Raw genomic sequence first — 18020 nt, forward strand, 5'->3', positions numbered from 1 at the left:
GTGTGACTTAATAAGTCATGCCTGTTAGCGGAACATGTAATCACAAGCTGTGTGAAATCTGAATTTACAGGAGGTGTCAAGTCATCTGTTCCACTTTTATTTATTTATTTATTTGTTGCGTGCACCAAGCAGAAATCCAAGTTAATTTGTGCTGTTCGCCCGCAGTCGAAATACGCTTATGAATCGTATCGAAATGTCTGCAGGCGTAAGAGTTTAATAGGTAGGTATAGGGGTCTGAATGCACTGCAGCCCAATGTAATGTGCTATGATAAAATATGACTGTCCCTTTACAGGTGAGCTGTTTAGAGAGAGAGCGTAGAATTTTCTATTCACTGTCATTGATTTTTTTTTTTTCTCCAGCAACATGGAAAGCATTTTGAAAATGCATCCATCCTCACTCTTTGGGTAATAATCACTGGGAAGAACTTAAATAATGTTTCTGACAATGTATTATAATACTACCTGCTGCCTTGTACTTGGTATTGGTGGTATAGTCTTTTTTTTTTTACAAGGAACTGAAAGGTTCCGTCCTCACATGGAAATAATTTGTCTGCCAGTGTATGAAAAGCCACAAATCTTTTTATATATTGGGGAAAGAGGGAGGGGGGGCGTAATCCGGTAAACTAACCTACGTGTTAAATGTTCACACACTGGAAACAGAGTTGTGAGAGACAGTCCTTTGATTTGTGACAGCGACATTCCTCCGCAGTTGATTTCTGTTCTGGAGGCTGGTAAGAGGTGTTCAGTGTTACCCCTGAGGTAGTAAGTACTATCCCCTACGCATGGGCTGTATGAGGGGGGAGATACTGTCTTAACTTAATTTAGACCACGGGGGACATTCTCTGAGGTGGAAATACAGCTTTTATATTTCATGCAGCTGTGGGAAAAATATTTTAGCCAAGGCCAACTCGGTACAGAACACCTGTTGTGTTCAACAAATCTGAAACACCATACATTGACAAATATAAAATGTGATGTCCCACAGCTTTCATCGGGGTTAAACGCTTATGAGTGCATACTTGTAGTGAAAGGCTTTGAAACTGGTTTCTGTTTAAATATGATTATTTTATTATGTCTTCCTTTTGCATTGTTGGGGGGAACGTGAAGCATGTTATTACTGACAGTTACTACCACAAATACAGACTCAGAGCCTTGAACTTTAATTGTCCACTTATGTCAGTCGGACTGGTCTCTGAATGCAAGTTATTCACATAAGTGAAAATACATCTAAAGTCGTATTCACATGGGTTTCATTCATTTACCTGGGGACGTTCTGTGAATGGGATGGGATAACCGCTCTGTTTTATTCAAATTTACAGAAGTAAATGTCTCTAGTTATGTCTCTGCTGGTAGAGGACAATTTATACTTTTGGCAGCTTTAGTTACTTTGCAAATTCTAATGGATAATAAAAACTATATTTTTGATACTGTTGATCCCGGGGAAGAACTTCCCAACGACCAGTATTTTAATCAGACCCACCTTAACACATTCATGCTTGATTTAATGATTTCATGCGTCTGAATGGGTGAATGGGTCAGCGACATCTCCACTTTGTAGCCAAACATAAAAAGTCTTGGCAAAAGTAAAAACCTGCCCCCAAATCACGGAGATGCTGATTTGCGCTGGATTAGTTTTCTCATGGGACCTCCGTGTTACGAGAAATAGGTTGGGTAAATTGCGGTGTAATTTTTACTTTACAAATTACCGACATGGTCGATTCGCATGGCATTCAGATCACAAGCGACCTCCGCTATTATTACAAATTACCAGAGGTCCGCAGGTAAAAATAGTTCCATACGAATAAGGCTTAAGGTTGTTGAATGAGAACCATTTTATGTGCATTCACTAAAACTGACAAGTTTTAGTTTAGTTTTTTCTTTTAATATGTCAGTCCTGGCTCGAGGATGCATAATGGAGAATGGATGGATTCGCGGTAAAAGTGTCTCTTTGCCCTGCAGTTAGCACCACCCTTCTAAAATCAGAGGAAGTCAGCTCAGACATCAAACCTTTTTTTGTTACCTGAGTGGCATAACAAATAATTGCACCTCTTCTACTGAATGAAATGTCGCTCTGATTTTTTTTATATAGCTTGTATTTAGGTTTTGATGCTTGACGTTCCTATTTTCCTCTGCTATTTCCAGTTGTAATTCTTTGTTTTTGATAGAAAAAAAGTGAGAAATAAGACTATAGATGATTAATGTTCAGAATTTTGTTTTCCTGGTTATATTGTTTAATAGTGGCCGTTTCAAGACGAGTGATTTGTCCATGCACTAGTCAGTCTTGCAGCCCTGGCTTTTGTTAATACTACCTGATTAGCATTAGAGCATCCCCCTCCTCTGTCTGTTACACACACATGCGGCACATATACACACTCTATCCCCTTTCCTGGGTCAGAGATCCGCTCCGGTGTGTGTCTGCACATGCATTTGTTATGCAGTTTGGAGGCTCAGATGTATACCCACCTCAGTGTTAGACCCTGCAGTCAACCTACAGCAGGGGGCTTAAAGATCCCCCGCTCTGGCCGCTTAGAAAAGGCCCGCAGGAAACACACACATCTATACATACGCACAACAATGGCTGGTCAGAAATCCTGCAGGAAACTACACAGGGGAATTCCTGCCAGGCTAGGGCGGATTATTTTCCCCTTTACTTCCTGTTCCTCCCTTTCTACCCGTCTTCCCTCACTTGCCTGCTCCTCACCCCCTCTCCCTCTCTGTCTGCACCCCGTTGTCCACCAGAGGCCATTGTGTTGAATTGTTAAAATATGTGCTATGTCAAATCATTGGCAGATAATACATTGTCTTTCCATCATTGGTATAAGCCCCATTTTTATTGTTTTTAATTTTAAAAAAAATATAAATATGTCACACACACATATATATAATACATTTGCATTTCATTTAATGTTGCTATCATGCTAAACTTAATTAAAAACTAAATTAAATTAATTAGTAAGACTCCAAAGTCTCACAGTCTCTCAAATTTGAGAATTTGCTTCTTTTTCCGTATTTGCTGCTTTTTTCATTTAATGCAGAATACTTTTAGATTTTAGATCAGTGGTTGTACAAGTCAAGCAGCGTTAAACCCCGTGTTGTGCTTATTTATAGACTACTGGTCACTGCAATATATTTTGTATGTTTTATAGACTCAGTGATCAATACAGATTTAGTGTGAGTGAACAAATGGCCACGTGGACCCCAGAGAATAAAGAAATTTACAGGCACGTACGCTGAGGGCTGTAAAGAGACGGTTATGAGGAAAAGTGAGTTTCCCTCCTCTGGGGCCTACCGTCAGCACTTGACACAGACTGAGAGGATTTCAGCCTGCTGTTGAATTGCTCATTGTTCAGGAGTTTGTTGATAAATAGACGCCTTCATTGTCCAGCGCCACTCATATTTACCCCACACAGTTTCAAAGACCACTCGGACATGTCAAATGATCGGACTGCTAACGGTCAGCAGCTCAGAAAGACGGAGGGAGAGGACGTGCTGAAAGGCTTTGTCTCTGCCTGTATAATCAATTGACCTGATTGATAAGAATGTGTCAGGGTTACATTGTGTGTGTGTTATGTTTCCCACGCCCAGTGCTGCGGTTCCTCTGAGCGAGTGTGTGTGTGTTACCCGACCCTGTCTGCTCAGCTTCTGTCCATCAACACCTACCACTGGAATGTTAATGAAAAACAACAAGGGAATCCCAAAGAAGTTACCTCTCCGCCACTCTCCCTTTATCACAGGTTTTTTTGTTGCAGTTTAGGCTGTTGGGTTAATTGTATGTCTTTTAAAAGCTACTCTGCTTTCTGTATCTCGCTTTGAGGGTAGACACGACTGTTTAAAGTAGCTGTGGAACATATTTATTGAGCGTAGAGGACATTTTTGCTGGTACTTTTTCTTTAATATGTGAATTTGCTATTGTTCCTCGTTTGATATTGCAGTGAATTGAGCAATTTTTTGAGTTTTCTACGGTTGACCTGACAAAACAATGAATGTTTACTTTATTTATTATAATCTCAGGTTAAAAAAATAACAAACGTTGGTTTAATAATAACTAAGTCAAACTAAAATTATGTTACATAGTCAAACATTTTGTTAATGTCCAAAGCTTAAGTAAACCACTGAAATGTGTGTTGCTCTACTCTAGAAAAAAAACTTTAAGAAGATAATATATTGTGAAAATAATCCATGCTGGAACCCTTTTTTAAAGTTGAGCACGCGAACTGAAACCCACACCCAGACAGAAATCCTAACTCCTGAGCGTTAGCATTAGCGGAAGCCAGCGTGCGGCAGAGCTGCTACCTCCAGATTTGGCTGGTGTTGTCTGTTAACTGCCACTCAAAGAGGAAGTCTGGCTAAACTGTCACAAGCCCCCATGCAATCAGTCCTCAACGAAACTCTGAGGGGGACGGTTGGAGGAGGGGAGGATTCTGGGGTTTCGGAGTTGTCGTGACTCTGAGCATCACGAGCACGTTGAGTCCCGTGTTGTCTCTCAGGATCGCTACATATTTTCACCGCCCACCTCCAAGAGCGCGTGTGTTGCCGCGTGCGCGCGAGCGTGCGTGCGCCTGTGCGCTCGTACGCATGTGAAGAAAGGTGTCGGGGTGCCGGGCTTGCATGTGAGGTGTAAATGCGCTGGCACCCAGTCACCACCTCAGGGGTGCGAGAGGAGGGTGGCAGCGTGTGTGTGTGTTAGCGAAGGTGTAAATTGAGCTGTGATGGTCCAAGAAGAAGGATATGATTGGATGAAATGACGAGACCTTGCGCGCTGCAGCACCAGGCACTTAGAAGCACTCTGCTCTGTATGGCAGCATGCTAAATTCCTGTTGCCTCCTGCCCCTTTTCATCTCTCCTCCATCACTCTTTGTTTTTGTGGGTCTCCGGGCTTTCATCTTAGATTGAGCCTTTGAAATGCAACGCTCCTTCTTTCTTTTTCTTTGAACCAGACACACACACTCCGGTCCTCCTTTTGTGCTATCCTAATAACTCATACCTTAGTTTCTTTTATTTTTGACGCCTCCTTGGCTGTTAGCTACCTCAAAACACTTGAGTAAATGGGTGAAAATGTCTTGATAATTAGTTTCTCCTCTTGTCATGTTCAATATGTTCCCAGTTTCTTTTGTCTGTCTTTATTTCTCTCCTCCCACACTCATGTGTTGAACAGCTTCACTTATCTGTTTTTCTTTTGTCTCTCTGTTCATGTTCAGAAACACAAGGAGCGGGACAGACACAAACCAAAACACAAGAAAGCCCCCATGGACATGTCACCGTCTCTTGTCCTGTCAAATATCATGGTCCCAGATAAGGTGAGAGCAGGTTTCACTCCTCGTAACTGAGTTAGTTAAATATTAAAGTTGGATTGGATGGTTGAGTGTTTTTACCTTTAGCTTTGTTGGTCTTCTATATGCCTCACATATCCTGTCTTCTTGCTGACCTTCAAATTTTCAGCCCTAACTCTCTCATCTGGCATCATTTTGATAAACCTTATCAAGTGCTTCTTGTGTTTCCTGTCCTCCCTTTCCGTTCAATCTTCACTTTTCTTATTATTCTCCCACCCTTTTTACTTTCCCTCCTCAAGGCTTACAACACCGGCAACGCGGGGGGAGGCGTCACCTCTCTGCCAGCATCCTCGCAGAAGCGATTGGACGACAGCGCCGCCCGTTTCACCAATGCCAACTTCCAGGAAGTGTCGTCTGCTCACTCCGGCAACAGTTCCAAGGATAACTTAGCCGCCGACACCGGGAAGCCGGCGTCCGAGGCGAAGAACAAGAAGAACAGTGGCGGAGGTCACGCGGTGGGACAGAGGGGCGGCCGCAAGTCTCTCACCTCCTCAGGGAAGCCCCTCCCATCTGCCGTGGTCACCATGGCAACCTCATCTACATCTGCCTCCGCTTCCACTGGGCCTTTCCATCAAGGTGAATTGATGGCTGCAAATGGTTCTGTATGTTAATTTTCCCACAACTGGGAATTAACCCCGCGGTTAGAAAAATGAGAAAGCAATGACAAATCATTTGGTGTGACTACTCTGCCCACCCACTAAAAAAAAAAACTACAAGTGCAGCAAAATTGCAAAGTTATTAAAACCCTGATTCACATTTTTTTGGTTTTTGTATTCATCGCTGTGTCTGTGACTGGATTTTGGCCCGACACCAGTCTTTTATGTGTGGCCCTGATAACACAGTTTCGTCTCGAGCGGCCTCTGGCTCCTGTAATCTGGGGGCCCTGTCTGGAAAAACATGCAAACACAGGCAGAAAGAACATGTGGGGAGGTCACGACCTGAAAGGAGTCACTGTACACACTGAGCTTCTGTGTTTTGTACAGACTTTCAAAGTCCTTGTCAGTTGTGTGTTTGTTTGCATGTGTCTCGCGGAGAAATTGTGCGCATGTTTGTGTGCTTTCAAGACATTTCCTTCGATAGGAGGACTTCATGATGAGGGAGGGCTGACTCAAGAGCAGATAGAGAGCACAAGAGCAGATAAAACGCTCCTCGGTTATCTCATTTCTGCTGCTCCCATGTTGATGGAGAGCACTATGGAAACTTTTACAGCTGGGATGTCTGTGTAAATTCTCTCTTCCTCTCTTTCTTTCTCTGCTTCCTTATCTCTCTCTTCGTCCCTATCTTGTGTCTTTCCTTTCCCTGCCGTGTTTCCATTTTCCACCTGTCCTATCTTTATCCCAGGCCTCCTGTTGACCAGTGCCAGCAAGGCTCCCTCGGCTCCTTCCTCCTCAGACTTCCTAAGTTTCTCAGATTCAGCGTTGCGTCCCGGAGGTGGAACGACCTTCTCCTCCCCACCATCTTTCAGCAGCTGCCTTGTGAAACCAAGCTCAGAGAGTGGAGCCTCAGAGGGAACAACAACCCTCTTTGGTTCTCTTATATCCGCTACCTCGGCTTCTGCAGGTGCCCCACTTGGTCAATGATTATAAATGGAATTAAATAACAAAACTCAAAGAAGCCGCTACGACTTCATGCTCGAATATTAATTTATGCTCTTCTTCTTTGTTGCAGTGGGTGGAAAGCTTTATGAGAATTCCCACAGCCACACAGCGAGCGAGACGACAAGCCTTGTCGGGTCCACTGGCTACAAACGGCCCCAGCCCTCCAGTTCAGGACTGGGGATTGTCGCTGCAGTCGCAGCAGGGGGGGAAGATGGGGTGAAGAAGAAAAAGAAAGGCAACTGGCGAAACAGATTTGGACCTTGCTTTACCACAGATGTGAAGCCTTCTGAGTCGGCCCCCTCCTTAACGCTCCCCACCTCCTCCACGGCCAGCACCACCTCCTCCTCCGCCACCGCCTCCCCTTCCTCCTCCTCTTCATCCTCGGCGCTCTCAGGCCGGCCGGGCTTAGTCTCCAGCAGTGGATTAGGGGTAGGAGTGGGAGGGGCAGGAGAGAGGGGGCTGGGGGTCATGGGCGTCAGTGGTGGGATTCAAAAGTCCCCTTCACTCCTCAGGAATGGGAGTCTGCAAAGCAACAGCAGCTCCACCACCACTGGGTCAGGTAAGGAGGACACGGAAACGTAACGCACAAAACACAGCGACGTTCATGAACAACACTGTCTCAGGTATCAGACTGTATCAGCTGTGTTTAGCAAATTATCTATTTTTTTGGCAGCTGAAATAAGGAACTGGCCTGACTTCATTCAGGAATTATTAGCCAATTATGACCTGTTAGCCTCCACCGTAGTCACTGTGGTGTCATGGGAGTGATCAAAAGGAAAGCAGCTCATGTGTGGCCATTGTTGTAGCAGTTTTTGTTCTTCACATCCAGCTCCTGACAAGCCGTTCCCCGCTGATGAATTAAACAGAAAATACTGGTGGAGGCCTCCATACAGCGAAGCATTAACATTACCAATCACAAATGGCAACGATTTGATACACCTTTGTAATTGCCTCCTTGTGCGTGCGTGTCTGTGTGTACATCAAGAGTGTGGATCTTGTGTTATTTTCTCACACACGTGGAAGTGGTCTGTATGTGTTTTTCATCCTGTTCAGTTGCTTGGCAACTGTCTTTATGCTTTGGAGTTCCCCTCTGCTGATGGAAATGGCTCAGTGCAGCCCACACATCCCACATCTCCCCTCTCTTCCAGAATCCTCACCCCTTTGTTTCCTCCCTCCTGCTCTCAGCTGCTTTCACTTACCTGCGTCCTGCTCGTTCCTCAGAGCCGCGCTGGCTCACCTGTTGATGCTTTGTGCAGCCGGAGGTCCACCTGTGTACGCATCGTTAGCCTCACATGCAAAATGTTATTTTATGTGTACGAGATTGTTTTAATAAGAGAATGTTACAGGTGCATTCATCAAACTTATATCCATCACTGACTTTGAGCATCAGCTGACTGCAGACATTGGGGGCTGTTTGTCAACTACTCAAGTTGTTATTTTTGATTACAACTAATCCTAAAATATGAATGCAATTTTTTAATAGTAGTATATTACATTATGTTAAATTTTTTAAGCATCAGAAACTGCAATTAATATTGAGCAGTGGCACACTGCATCTGATGAATTTGACTGGAACATCCACAGAATACAAAGACGCGTAGTAAATATGTTGTTTTTCCTCATAGTACCTAATTTTGAAACTGAAGTAATGTTGAAAAACTTAAGCAGACTTGTGTAGTATTACTCTTTTTATTTATTAATTGGGAGTGTGTAGTGTTTCCTTGCACCTTCATGCAGGTCCAAAGATGCCTTTGCAATCGTCCCATTTAGACAGAAAGTTATTTTTTAATTAATTTCATATGACCAATACAAATCACGTTTCATCGTCTTAATACGACACATAACGCAACAATAACACATTTGTCCGTCCTTCAAATCAAAATCGCGTCTTCCATTGAAAGGCTCAAATCTATTGCTAAGTGTGTTAACATGACAAGCGCAGGGCATCTCTGTCTGTACATATTGATTTTCTGTTGCACATTCAAAGGTCTCTTCTGAGGATATTTTCTACGTCAGTGGTTTTGATTATGAGTCGATGAGTCACACATGAGAACTGTTTCTGTTTAGGTGTTTAAAATTTTTTTTTTTTAAATTGCCATAATTTTGTTTGGGACTTCACGTCCACATCAGTTTCTGGTGCTTTTCCCTAAAGCGGCGGTGGCATTTCTGACTGCAGCTGCTGACAGAAGATCGGGCAAACCATGTGTGTAATGTATGGCAGCGCATTGTATGTGTGAGAGAGAGAAAGAGGGAGAAAGAGAATCATGTGTTCCTCTTCCAACTGTAAATATTTAGCTAAGGGTTAATGCAGGGCAGTAATGGGGAGGGTTAGGGGGTTACGTTTATTCCCGCCCCCCCCCTCCCTCGCCCTCCCTTCTATCGTGTCTGCTGACTTCACCGTGCTGATGGATAGATAGTTAGCCTGATAGATATGTGTTGGTGGGTGGGGAGAAGCAGGGGGTTAGGTTTTGGCTAGGTTAATATTTGATGGCAGCGGGGTCACTGATGGGACGGTCGAGGTAGTTGCAGTAGGTTCGGGGAGTGGGGGAGGAAGAGTGTGTTGAGTGGAGATGAATTTATTGAGACCAGAGTGAGTGTGTGTGTGTGTGTGTGTGTGTGTGTGTGTGTGTGTGTGTGTGTGTGTGTGTGTGTGTGTGTGTGTAGGAAGAAATGAGAAAGCAGACAAAAATGTGTGTTATATTTGTTAGCTAATTTATGAAGTTATATTATTATATTCTATTATATATTTCATCCAAGTGAATTTCTTCGTAATTATCAGCGACTCAGTCACACTTCTACGAAACATGTGTGAAGGCTTTTACAACCGGTGGAATATCTGTGAATGCACTTAACTTAAATTCCAAAATAATCTTATTGTTAAAAATTAAACTTGCGCTTCCCCTTTGTATTAAATTTACAGATATTTATTTTGTGAAATCATTTTTAGGAAATTATTTTTAGTTCTGTAGTATCGTTGTAGTATCGTTAGTAGTTAGTATATTTTACGGGAATAATAAGATTTCCCGTTTATACAATTTCCTTTTTTTTTGTAAAAATGTGAGCACTGTGGTGGATCAAGCTTTAAAATAATTTCGGGGAAAACGTGAATACTATGAAAACAAACCTTGTTAAAGAAAAAACTGTCGCATGTTTAAACACACACACCATGTAAATAGAGTTGACTTAATATTTACACACACGGTGTGCCAAAAAACTTTAGAACACATTTAAACACATTTTTTTGCACAAAATCTCAAAATTACACCCAAGATATTGTATAAAATAATTTGCATTGACAGTCATTTAGACGCTATTTACCAGAAGTAAATATTTTTATTCCTATCTGCTCATAGCGGCTTAAAACGCTTCAGTTTTCTGTGTTTCTCAGTCTGTTATTGACTCTGTAACTGACTAGAGTTTATCAGTCTATCACAAACCCAAATGCATTTTGTTTTGTGCGCGCGCACACACACACACACACACACACACTCTGACATGGACTGACCTGAGTTTGTCTCTGAATACATTTCTGTTCATCTTCGGTGGTGGAAAATTCGCAGAATAAGAAAGGTCTTTCTGTTGCTGCGTTGGTGCTCTCTGTTTGTTTCTACGCTCCATTTTTAACCACAGTTTAATGACCGCCTGTAGAAAGTCTGCAACAACCTCCTGATAGATGGGACTTGTACGCTTAGACATCTGCAATTTAACAACAAAATGTGTATCATTTTTTGATTAGACTAAAACGGACGACACAGATTTCCTCTTGATATAATACCAGCTTGAACTAATCAAGGTGGATATTTTCAGCTTGAAGGCACGCTACGCTGGAGGGGAGGGGGAACAGGAAAGTTGGTTGAAGGATCCAATAGTGCTTCAGGGATTTAACAATATTGATCACGCAAATAGGTTGTAGGTTTTCTAAGTTCGGTTATGTGGGTTAGAGGCGTGTGTTGTTCTTTGTCTTCTTTTGTTATTGTAGAGTAGGTGTTTCATTGCCAACGAATGCAGGGAAAAAAAGGAAAATAAAAAATAAAAGGGTAAATTTGGAATATTAGACAATGCTCCTGTCTAATACCATTCTTATTAACGGTAAAAAATGACTTTTCTACCGTTAATAAGAAATACATTTTAATACACTTTAATGTTAACTGCTTCATGCTGTGAGAGTGTAGTTATCAGCAGAACTAAAACACATTTTTCATTTTTTTATGTTATTCGTCATATATATACACATGTATTAATATATATATTATTTATTATTATAGAGGTCATCATGTGGTAGAGCATCTAATCATGCTTTTCACCTGAACCCTGATTATGTGTAAGAATAAATGAAGGCTATGAATGAAATACAGTACATGCAAAATTTACAAGTTTACCCAATTACAAATTACATATTGTAACTACTACTTTAAGATGAGTTGTCCAAAAACACGTCGTTAAATACCTTGTGGCTTATTTTGGTCATCTAGTTGATTAAAAATGAATTAAAAATGATTTTATTGAAGTGATAAATACTAATTACATCGATTAAATCATAAAAGGTATTGACATTTTGAGACATTTTTATTCCCCTCTATCCTTATATTGGTAGTTTGAATTAAAATTAACTTGGATTTTTCTTCTACTTCTATCACTTCCTTTCTCTCTCTCTCTCTCTCTCTTTCTTTTTTTTTAAACGGCCCCTTTGTGTTTCACCCATTTCATCAGTGGCATTAGCTAAACTCTGATAAATTGTTGGTTTGGCCTCTAATCCAGCTGCTAAAAATCTTGCGGGAGCACATGCCCCCTGAGCCTCTGCAGCCCTGCTTTGGGTATCAATTTTTCTGGTGCATATAACAAAGCGTTATAAATAGTATGTAGGCCCATGTAGAGTTCCTATCTCTCTCTCCCTCTCACCCTCTCCCTCCCTCCACTCCTCCCCTCCTGGCACAAAGATCTCTTGTTCCCCCAGTGAATGCGTGCTGCCCTGAGCCATTCAGGCTTTTGTGGGGCTGAGGGGCCCTCTCTCCCCCCCCCTCCACCACCACCACCACCTCCTCTGCTGGGGTCAAAGGGGGGCAGGGGCAGGGCTTATCCCTAGTTAGTGGGCGAGCACATGGGTGTGTGAGGAGAGGAAGGAGATATAGAAAAAGAGAGAGAGAGAGGCCGTAGAGATAAGAAAATGATGCATGTGTATGGCTGTGTTAATATAGAGGCGTGTGTCGATGATTTATAACTTATATTTTATAATATGCACAATAAAAAAATAATTTAAGTGCATGGACAAAGAGCACAGTGAATACATGATTGGGGTTTACTCTCCTCTCCCTTTACACTTTATATGAATAATTAGAGTAGTGTGTCCTTTTGAAACTTTTTTAAAATTATCTGACTACATACTCAAGCTTGCCTGCTTATTTAACTGTTATTAGAAATATATTAGTATAGAGATCACATCAAACCCGAAAATGCATTGGTGTAAAAGTATAAGTGTTCCCAATATTATGATTCAGTGACAATGCTGTTCAAGTCTCCCACTAAGCAATGACAACAAGTCCACATTCACAACTGAATGGAATTAATTCAAAACTAATTGTATTTTTTTGTTTTTTATATTGTTACTTTTACTGTGTTTTTTTTTGTTTTTTTTCCAAAATCCTACTTTTATCTCATTCAATGTAAGATATGATGCAGGTCACTGTGTTAACGACCGTTGTCTTTCCACAGGTGTTTTTTCCGGTACCGATGGGGCATCGTCAGGGTCGGGAGCTGTCGCCATGGGCGGAGCCAGCTCCGAGTTGTCACAGCAACAGCAGCCCACGCCCTCTCTAGCCCCTCCCTCTCCATTCACTGCCACTGCACCGCTAAACAGCACAGCGCCCGCACACGTGAGTCCACAAACGCTCCGACGCTCCGTGCTCTCACATACATGAAAATGGTCATTGAACCCACCATGACACACAATCCATCCATCTTTTCTTTTAACAAATACAAAAACACACACTCTCTCTCTCTCTCTTCATCTCTGCATCCTCCGTCTATTCGCTGACATCTCTGACGTATTTGACCTGAAGCGCAGAAAAACTGTGGGAACGCAAATAAACCGAAGCACACTAATTAAACGTCTTCAAATCTTTTAGCACTATTATTAATCCACCGCATGTTAATTACATGTGAAATGTGTGTGTCGTGACCTTGTGTGCATTGGGTTTTCTCAGGAAGTTGCTCCGTAGCTTACAGTTATTCAGAGATTAAATTTAGTCTTTTCATTTTTGTTCTATAAACATTTCACTGAAACTCTCCGGCCTGATTCAGTGCCACTAACCTTAGGGGCAGAGGTCTGTGTGATAATATTAAGAGGTGCATTTTTATTAAAGAAATTACACAGGAGTCTTTAGGGATGTAAACAGGAACAAGGCATAGAAAATGAATATTATTTTATACAGAAATAGATTACGAGGGAAAATCTTATAACTGGAAAATCCACCATGGCTTTGTATTACTGTAATCCACATACAACGTTGTGATTTAAATTGAAATTAAATTTTGAACATCCCTGTTTAAACGTAAATAGAAGCAGCAGCAGCTGCGACTTATAAACAAATTATCCGAAACCTCACTTTTTTTTTTTTTTTTTTACACGTTTCTATTAATAGTAATCACTTTTGGTGTGTAGTAATCATGCCTCTAGCATATCCAGCTTCTGAAACTGTTGAGTCTTTAAGTGATCAGCTCGTTCCCCTTCAGTTATCAAGGCGTCCATCGCCTTCAAAGAATAAAAAAACAAAACCCATCTTCTATCACTGACCCCGGTGTCCGTCCTTTCAAAACCTCCCCAAAGACTGCGTTCTGTCTCTGTCCACCCAGCTCCATTTTTCTCCCGTGTCCACTTACCACCTCTCTCTTGCTTTCTTTCTCACACACACTTTCTGTCACCCTCGACCTTCCTCCTCTCAGTCCCTATCCAACCCGCCCCCCAGCCCCCCACCCTCCCTCCGTTGTCCTGTGATGTAATGACAACTGACAAGCACCACAGTGGGGATGGAGAGATAGATGGTGGGAGGGAGGGGTCGCCGTGACTGTGTGTGTGTGTGTGCAGAGGGGGTTTGTGCTCATGCCTTGAATTCGCCAGCCTGGCCTTCATCTCATCCTGCTCCCCTATGTTCGGTGTGTATTATAGAGGACGGGAGGCCCAGGCGAGCACAGGATATCACGCCTGTTTTCAGCATGTATAGAGGAGTTTAGGCTGAGAGTGTGTGTGTAGAGAGAGAGAGAGAGAGAGAGAGCAGCAGCAGAAAGGAAAAAAGAGTAGTGACTTAAATGGAGAACGTTTTTTTTTTCCCCTTCTCAGTTTGTTTAAACTGTGTGTGTTAGTTTGTAAAGTGTGATGCACGCCTCTGGGCATCAGGGACACACTCTTTGAATGCAGAAATTACAAAACTATAGAGGGATGCCAACCAAGGCTTTCCTCTATATATATATATATGTGTGTGTGTGTGTGTGTATGTGTGTGTGTGTGTGTGTGTGAGCGAGAGAGAGAATGACAGAGACCATTTGCTATTTTCAGTCCACTAGCAGACTCTTGGCCTACTGTTATTGGCTATCAGCCCAGCACAGAGAAAGGGAGTGCGAGAGAGAGACTTTAATGAAAAATGAATGTAAATGAAAAATGAATGTTGATGGGAAAAGGGGGCAGGATTATGGCAATGAGGGGGAGGAGGAGGGGAAGGAGCGGGGCGTAGAAAGAAATCTTCAAAAAGTCATTTCAGAAGGGGAGAGAGTGGACAGGGACACGGGGTTTCTTTGTAGAATTTAACTTTTTATTTTTTTTTTTATTGCTTGCAACATATATTAGTTACATACATACGTCAAACAACATAGAGAAAATTTGGTGGCTGGGTGTGTGTGTGTACGTAGTAGTGATAACAATGATAATCACATTATGATGATGATTAAAACAATGATAATATAGTAATAATGGTAATTATAATAAGTCTTGTGGCAGTTATAATGGGACCTTCAGTGATACAGATAATAGTAATGGTTGTGGTAGTAATAGTAAGAGAAAGAAGGATGGAGAATGGATGAGCTGTGTGACAAGTAGAGGAAGCATGAAATTTATTAGGCAAATTTGGATTCCACACACACACCTGTTAAAGGAAAATATTTCTGCCTCATATGACGGTTATTTGATTTTTCAGTGTTTCTGCTCATCATCAGACGTTTGTGTTTCTCTTCTTCTGTTCAAAGAGTCTTGAACGTGTCAGTTAATTTAAAGGATATTTTTAATCACAATAAATTACTTTTCATTGTCATAAACTGAGTTCCTAAACCTAACAAACATATTAACCCATTACCTGCGGTGTCACTTCTTTTGTAGCGTTTACTTTTACTCGCATTCAGCAATCAAAACAGTCAGCCATTTTGTTCTTTGAGATAGATCCCCCTCCCGATGCTCCACCCTCCCTCCCTCCCTCCCTCTCACTCCACCCCACCCTTCACTTCACGGCCCTTATTTGGGAAATGCCTTAATTGGATTAAACTCTATGCATCAGAAACACTTTGTCAGCATGTCAGCGTAGTGTCGGCGTGCCGAGGCACCCTCAGCCCCATGTGTATGTGTGTGACAGAATAATGAGCTGCGGATTCATAAACGCACCGTTGTGTTTATGTACACAAAACGATGGTGAAATGTTGCCAGACATTATTTTTTTCCTTTTTCCCTGATGGCGTACACATGAGATCATACGAAGATGTTTTGAGAGTATTGAGAATCAATAGCAGAGACTGATGCTCGGCTTTAAACTTTGACTCATTAAAGGTGTAAAAACACTAAAATAAAAAAAAATAAAAATCCAATTACTGTCTGCTTTAAAAAAAAAAAAAAAAAAGTATTGCGTTAACAACTTCACACAAAATCCACTAACAATGAATCAGTTCTGTTAAACTTTTAAGATGTTAATTCAGTGAGAATGGGAAAAAATCTTTACTTGTTTGTGGAATTTAATTAACTTTTTAATTTTTTTTTCGTTGTCTTTCATTGGATAATGACAATAAAATATATGATAATTGTTTGCATTACAAAATAAATTATGTGACATTTTAAACATTAACATTTTCATCGCTATATTATTTGTAAAGCGCACATAATGACATTTAAATATCCCGGCTCTTAGGAGTCACACGACGGTTATGTGTGGGAGCTTTTCTCTGAAAACTCAAAAGATACAAGTTAAATGATCACAACGCAGATTTGATCCCGCTGACACGTTTTGATCTAACACTCGTCTGTTTGTGTCCCTCTGTCCTCAGGTAAGCGGTCTGCCAGGGTCCGTCTTCAACCTGGCCCCACCCCACATGTTTGGCAATAGGCTGAACCCCAACTCCAGCATGGCAGCACTCATCGCTCAGTCCGAGGCCTCGCCAGCAGGTAACGTAACCAACGTGGCAATATGTCCCTGCAGCTGACAAAAGTTTGTGTGTGTGTGTGTGTGAGAGGGGAAGGAGATAATGGATAGGTCACGCCTCCTTGATTCCTCAGAGAGGTCAAGGGTCAGTGATATTGTCAGGCCCCTCCCATGAAGCTTCAGTTACGCAGCTCAGCTGCTCTTTCCTTTTTATTTTTCATTTTTCAAATGTGTGAAAAAAAATATATACATATATATATATACACACGCACACACACTAATAAACTTTACATGTAAAACACCGACCTCTGTATAAAGCAGGGACCTGTGTGAGACCTTGTTGGCATCTTGGGTTCCTTTGGTTGTAAGGAGCCTTCAAGAGCTCCTGCCCTAACAAAAAAAAAAAAAAAAAAAGTCATCTTGTGGCTGTCTGTCCAGTGCGGACAAGCTGATGAAGTAGTAAAAAAAAAAAGAAGCTTTAGTAATCAAGAGTAGGTACTTCCTGATATAAGACATCTGGTTGGCCGGAGAGCGGAGAAGAGGGAGGAAGAGAAAATAAAGAGTGAAGAGAAGGAAGCAGTTCCTGCTGCCGGTCAGCAGTCATCAGAGCCAGATCCACCCTGACCTACAGGTCAGCAAGCTAATCAGGCTGAATGACAGGAGACCACAGGGCTGTTTGTGTGTGTGTGTGTGTGTGTGCAGGCAGCAGACAGAGACGAGATGTGTGTTGAAACAAGCTAGCTTTGTGCAACCTGAGAAAACGTAGCTAGATTGAATTAGAAATAAACTGTCATATGATTTGAGTTAAAAAAAAAAAAATACTATATTTTATTCACACTGTGTAATTTTATATACATATTTTTCTGTAATTATATAATTTTATGTGTTGGTGTATTGACAATGAGTGTTTAGTTATTTAAAGGTGTTTTCATAAGATGACACATTTGTCGTTTGCAGCTTCTCAGATGTGACGTTTTTTTTTGTTTTTTTTTTACTGCAATTGAATAGCTTCAAAATCAACCAAATATATTCTTAAAGAGTTGTCGGTCAATTATTATTATTAGTTTTGTTTTATTATTTGCTGTAAAATCTACAAACCATCAGAAGTGCACACTCCTACTTTATTTATATCTGTGACTTGGTCAAAACCAACCCAGATACTGAGTTTATAGACGCTGTAAAACAGAAATATGTAGCAACTCCTCACATAAAAGAAGCTGAAGATATTTTTTTTTGCACATTTGCTTAAAAAAAAAAAAATGACTGAAACAATTAATTGAGTGATATTATTTTCATTTGACCCATCAATTACTCCTCTAATGATTTCAGCTCTGATCAGTAATGAAAATAATTATCCAGCAGCTCTAATGAACAGGGGTATTTGTACCGTAGAGCACGTGTGCGCGGCTACACAAGCGTGAAGTTCGGTTTGTCAGCTCGTAAAGGTCATGTGAGCGCAAACGTGCAAGGTGTGTGTGTGTGTGTGTGTGTGTTTGTATGCATGTAGCCTGTTTACTTTGGCAGCCTTTTCTCTTTGCTTTTGAGTGTCTGGAGGGAGGTGCCAGGACGGAAAGGGTTACGACAGAAAAAGGGCTTGAAAAAGAAGGAAGCGAGGGACTAGAGTGGTGACCCGGTGGGGGTAAAAGCTGGGATTGACTGTCTTAAGTAGAGGGGAGTTTGTGCGAGTGTGTAAATGCAAAAGT

At 41.5% G+C, this 18020-nt stretch overlaps 1 protein-coding gene across 3 annotated transcripts in view; it reads left to right on the forward strand.

Annotated features, from left to right (window-relative positions):
* mllt10 (MLLT10 histone lysine methyltransferase DOT1L cofactor) overlaps positions 1 to 18020 on the forward strand; it is a 39532-nt gene that overhangs the window by 13135 nt on the left and 8377 nt on the right. For all 3 annotated transcript variants that reach the window (XM_047568190.1, XM_047568191.1, XM_047568193.1), the window contains 6 exons: positions 5199 to 5297; positions 5570 to 5906; positions 6672 to 6890; positions 6999 to 7487; positions 12638 to 12798; positions 16223 to 16340. In XM_047568190.1, the coding sequence (XP_047424146.1) occupies positions 5199 to 5297; positions 5570 to 5906; positions 6672 to 6890; positions 6999 to 7487; positions 12638 to 12798; positions 16223 to 16340 (1423 nt within the window). The remainder of the gene's footprint in view (positions 1 to 5198; positions 5298 to 5569; positions 5907 to 6671; positions 6891 to 6998; positions 7488 to 12637; positions 12799 to 16222; positions 16341 to 18020) is intronic.

Source organism: Mugil cephalus, chromosome 18 (assembly GCF_022458985.1).
Source record: "Mugil cephalus isolate CIBA_MC_2020 chromosome 18, CIBA_Mcephalus_1.1, whole genome shotgun sequence".
NCBI lineage: Eukaryota > Metazoa > Chordata > Actinopteri > Mugiliformes > Mugilidae > Mugil > Mugil cephalus.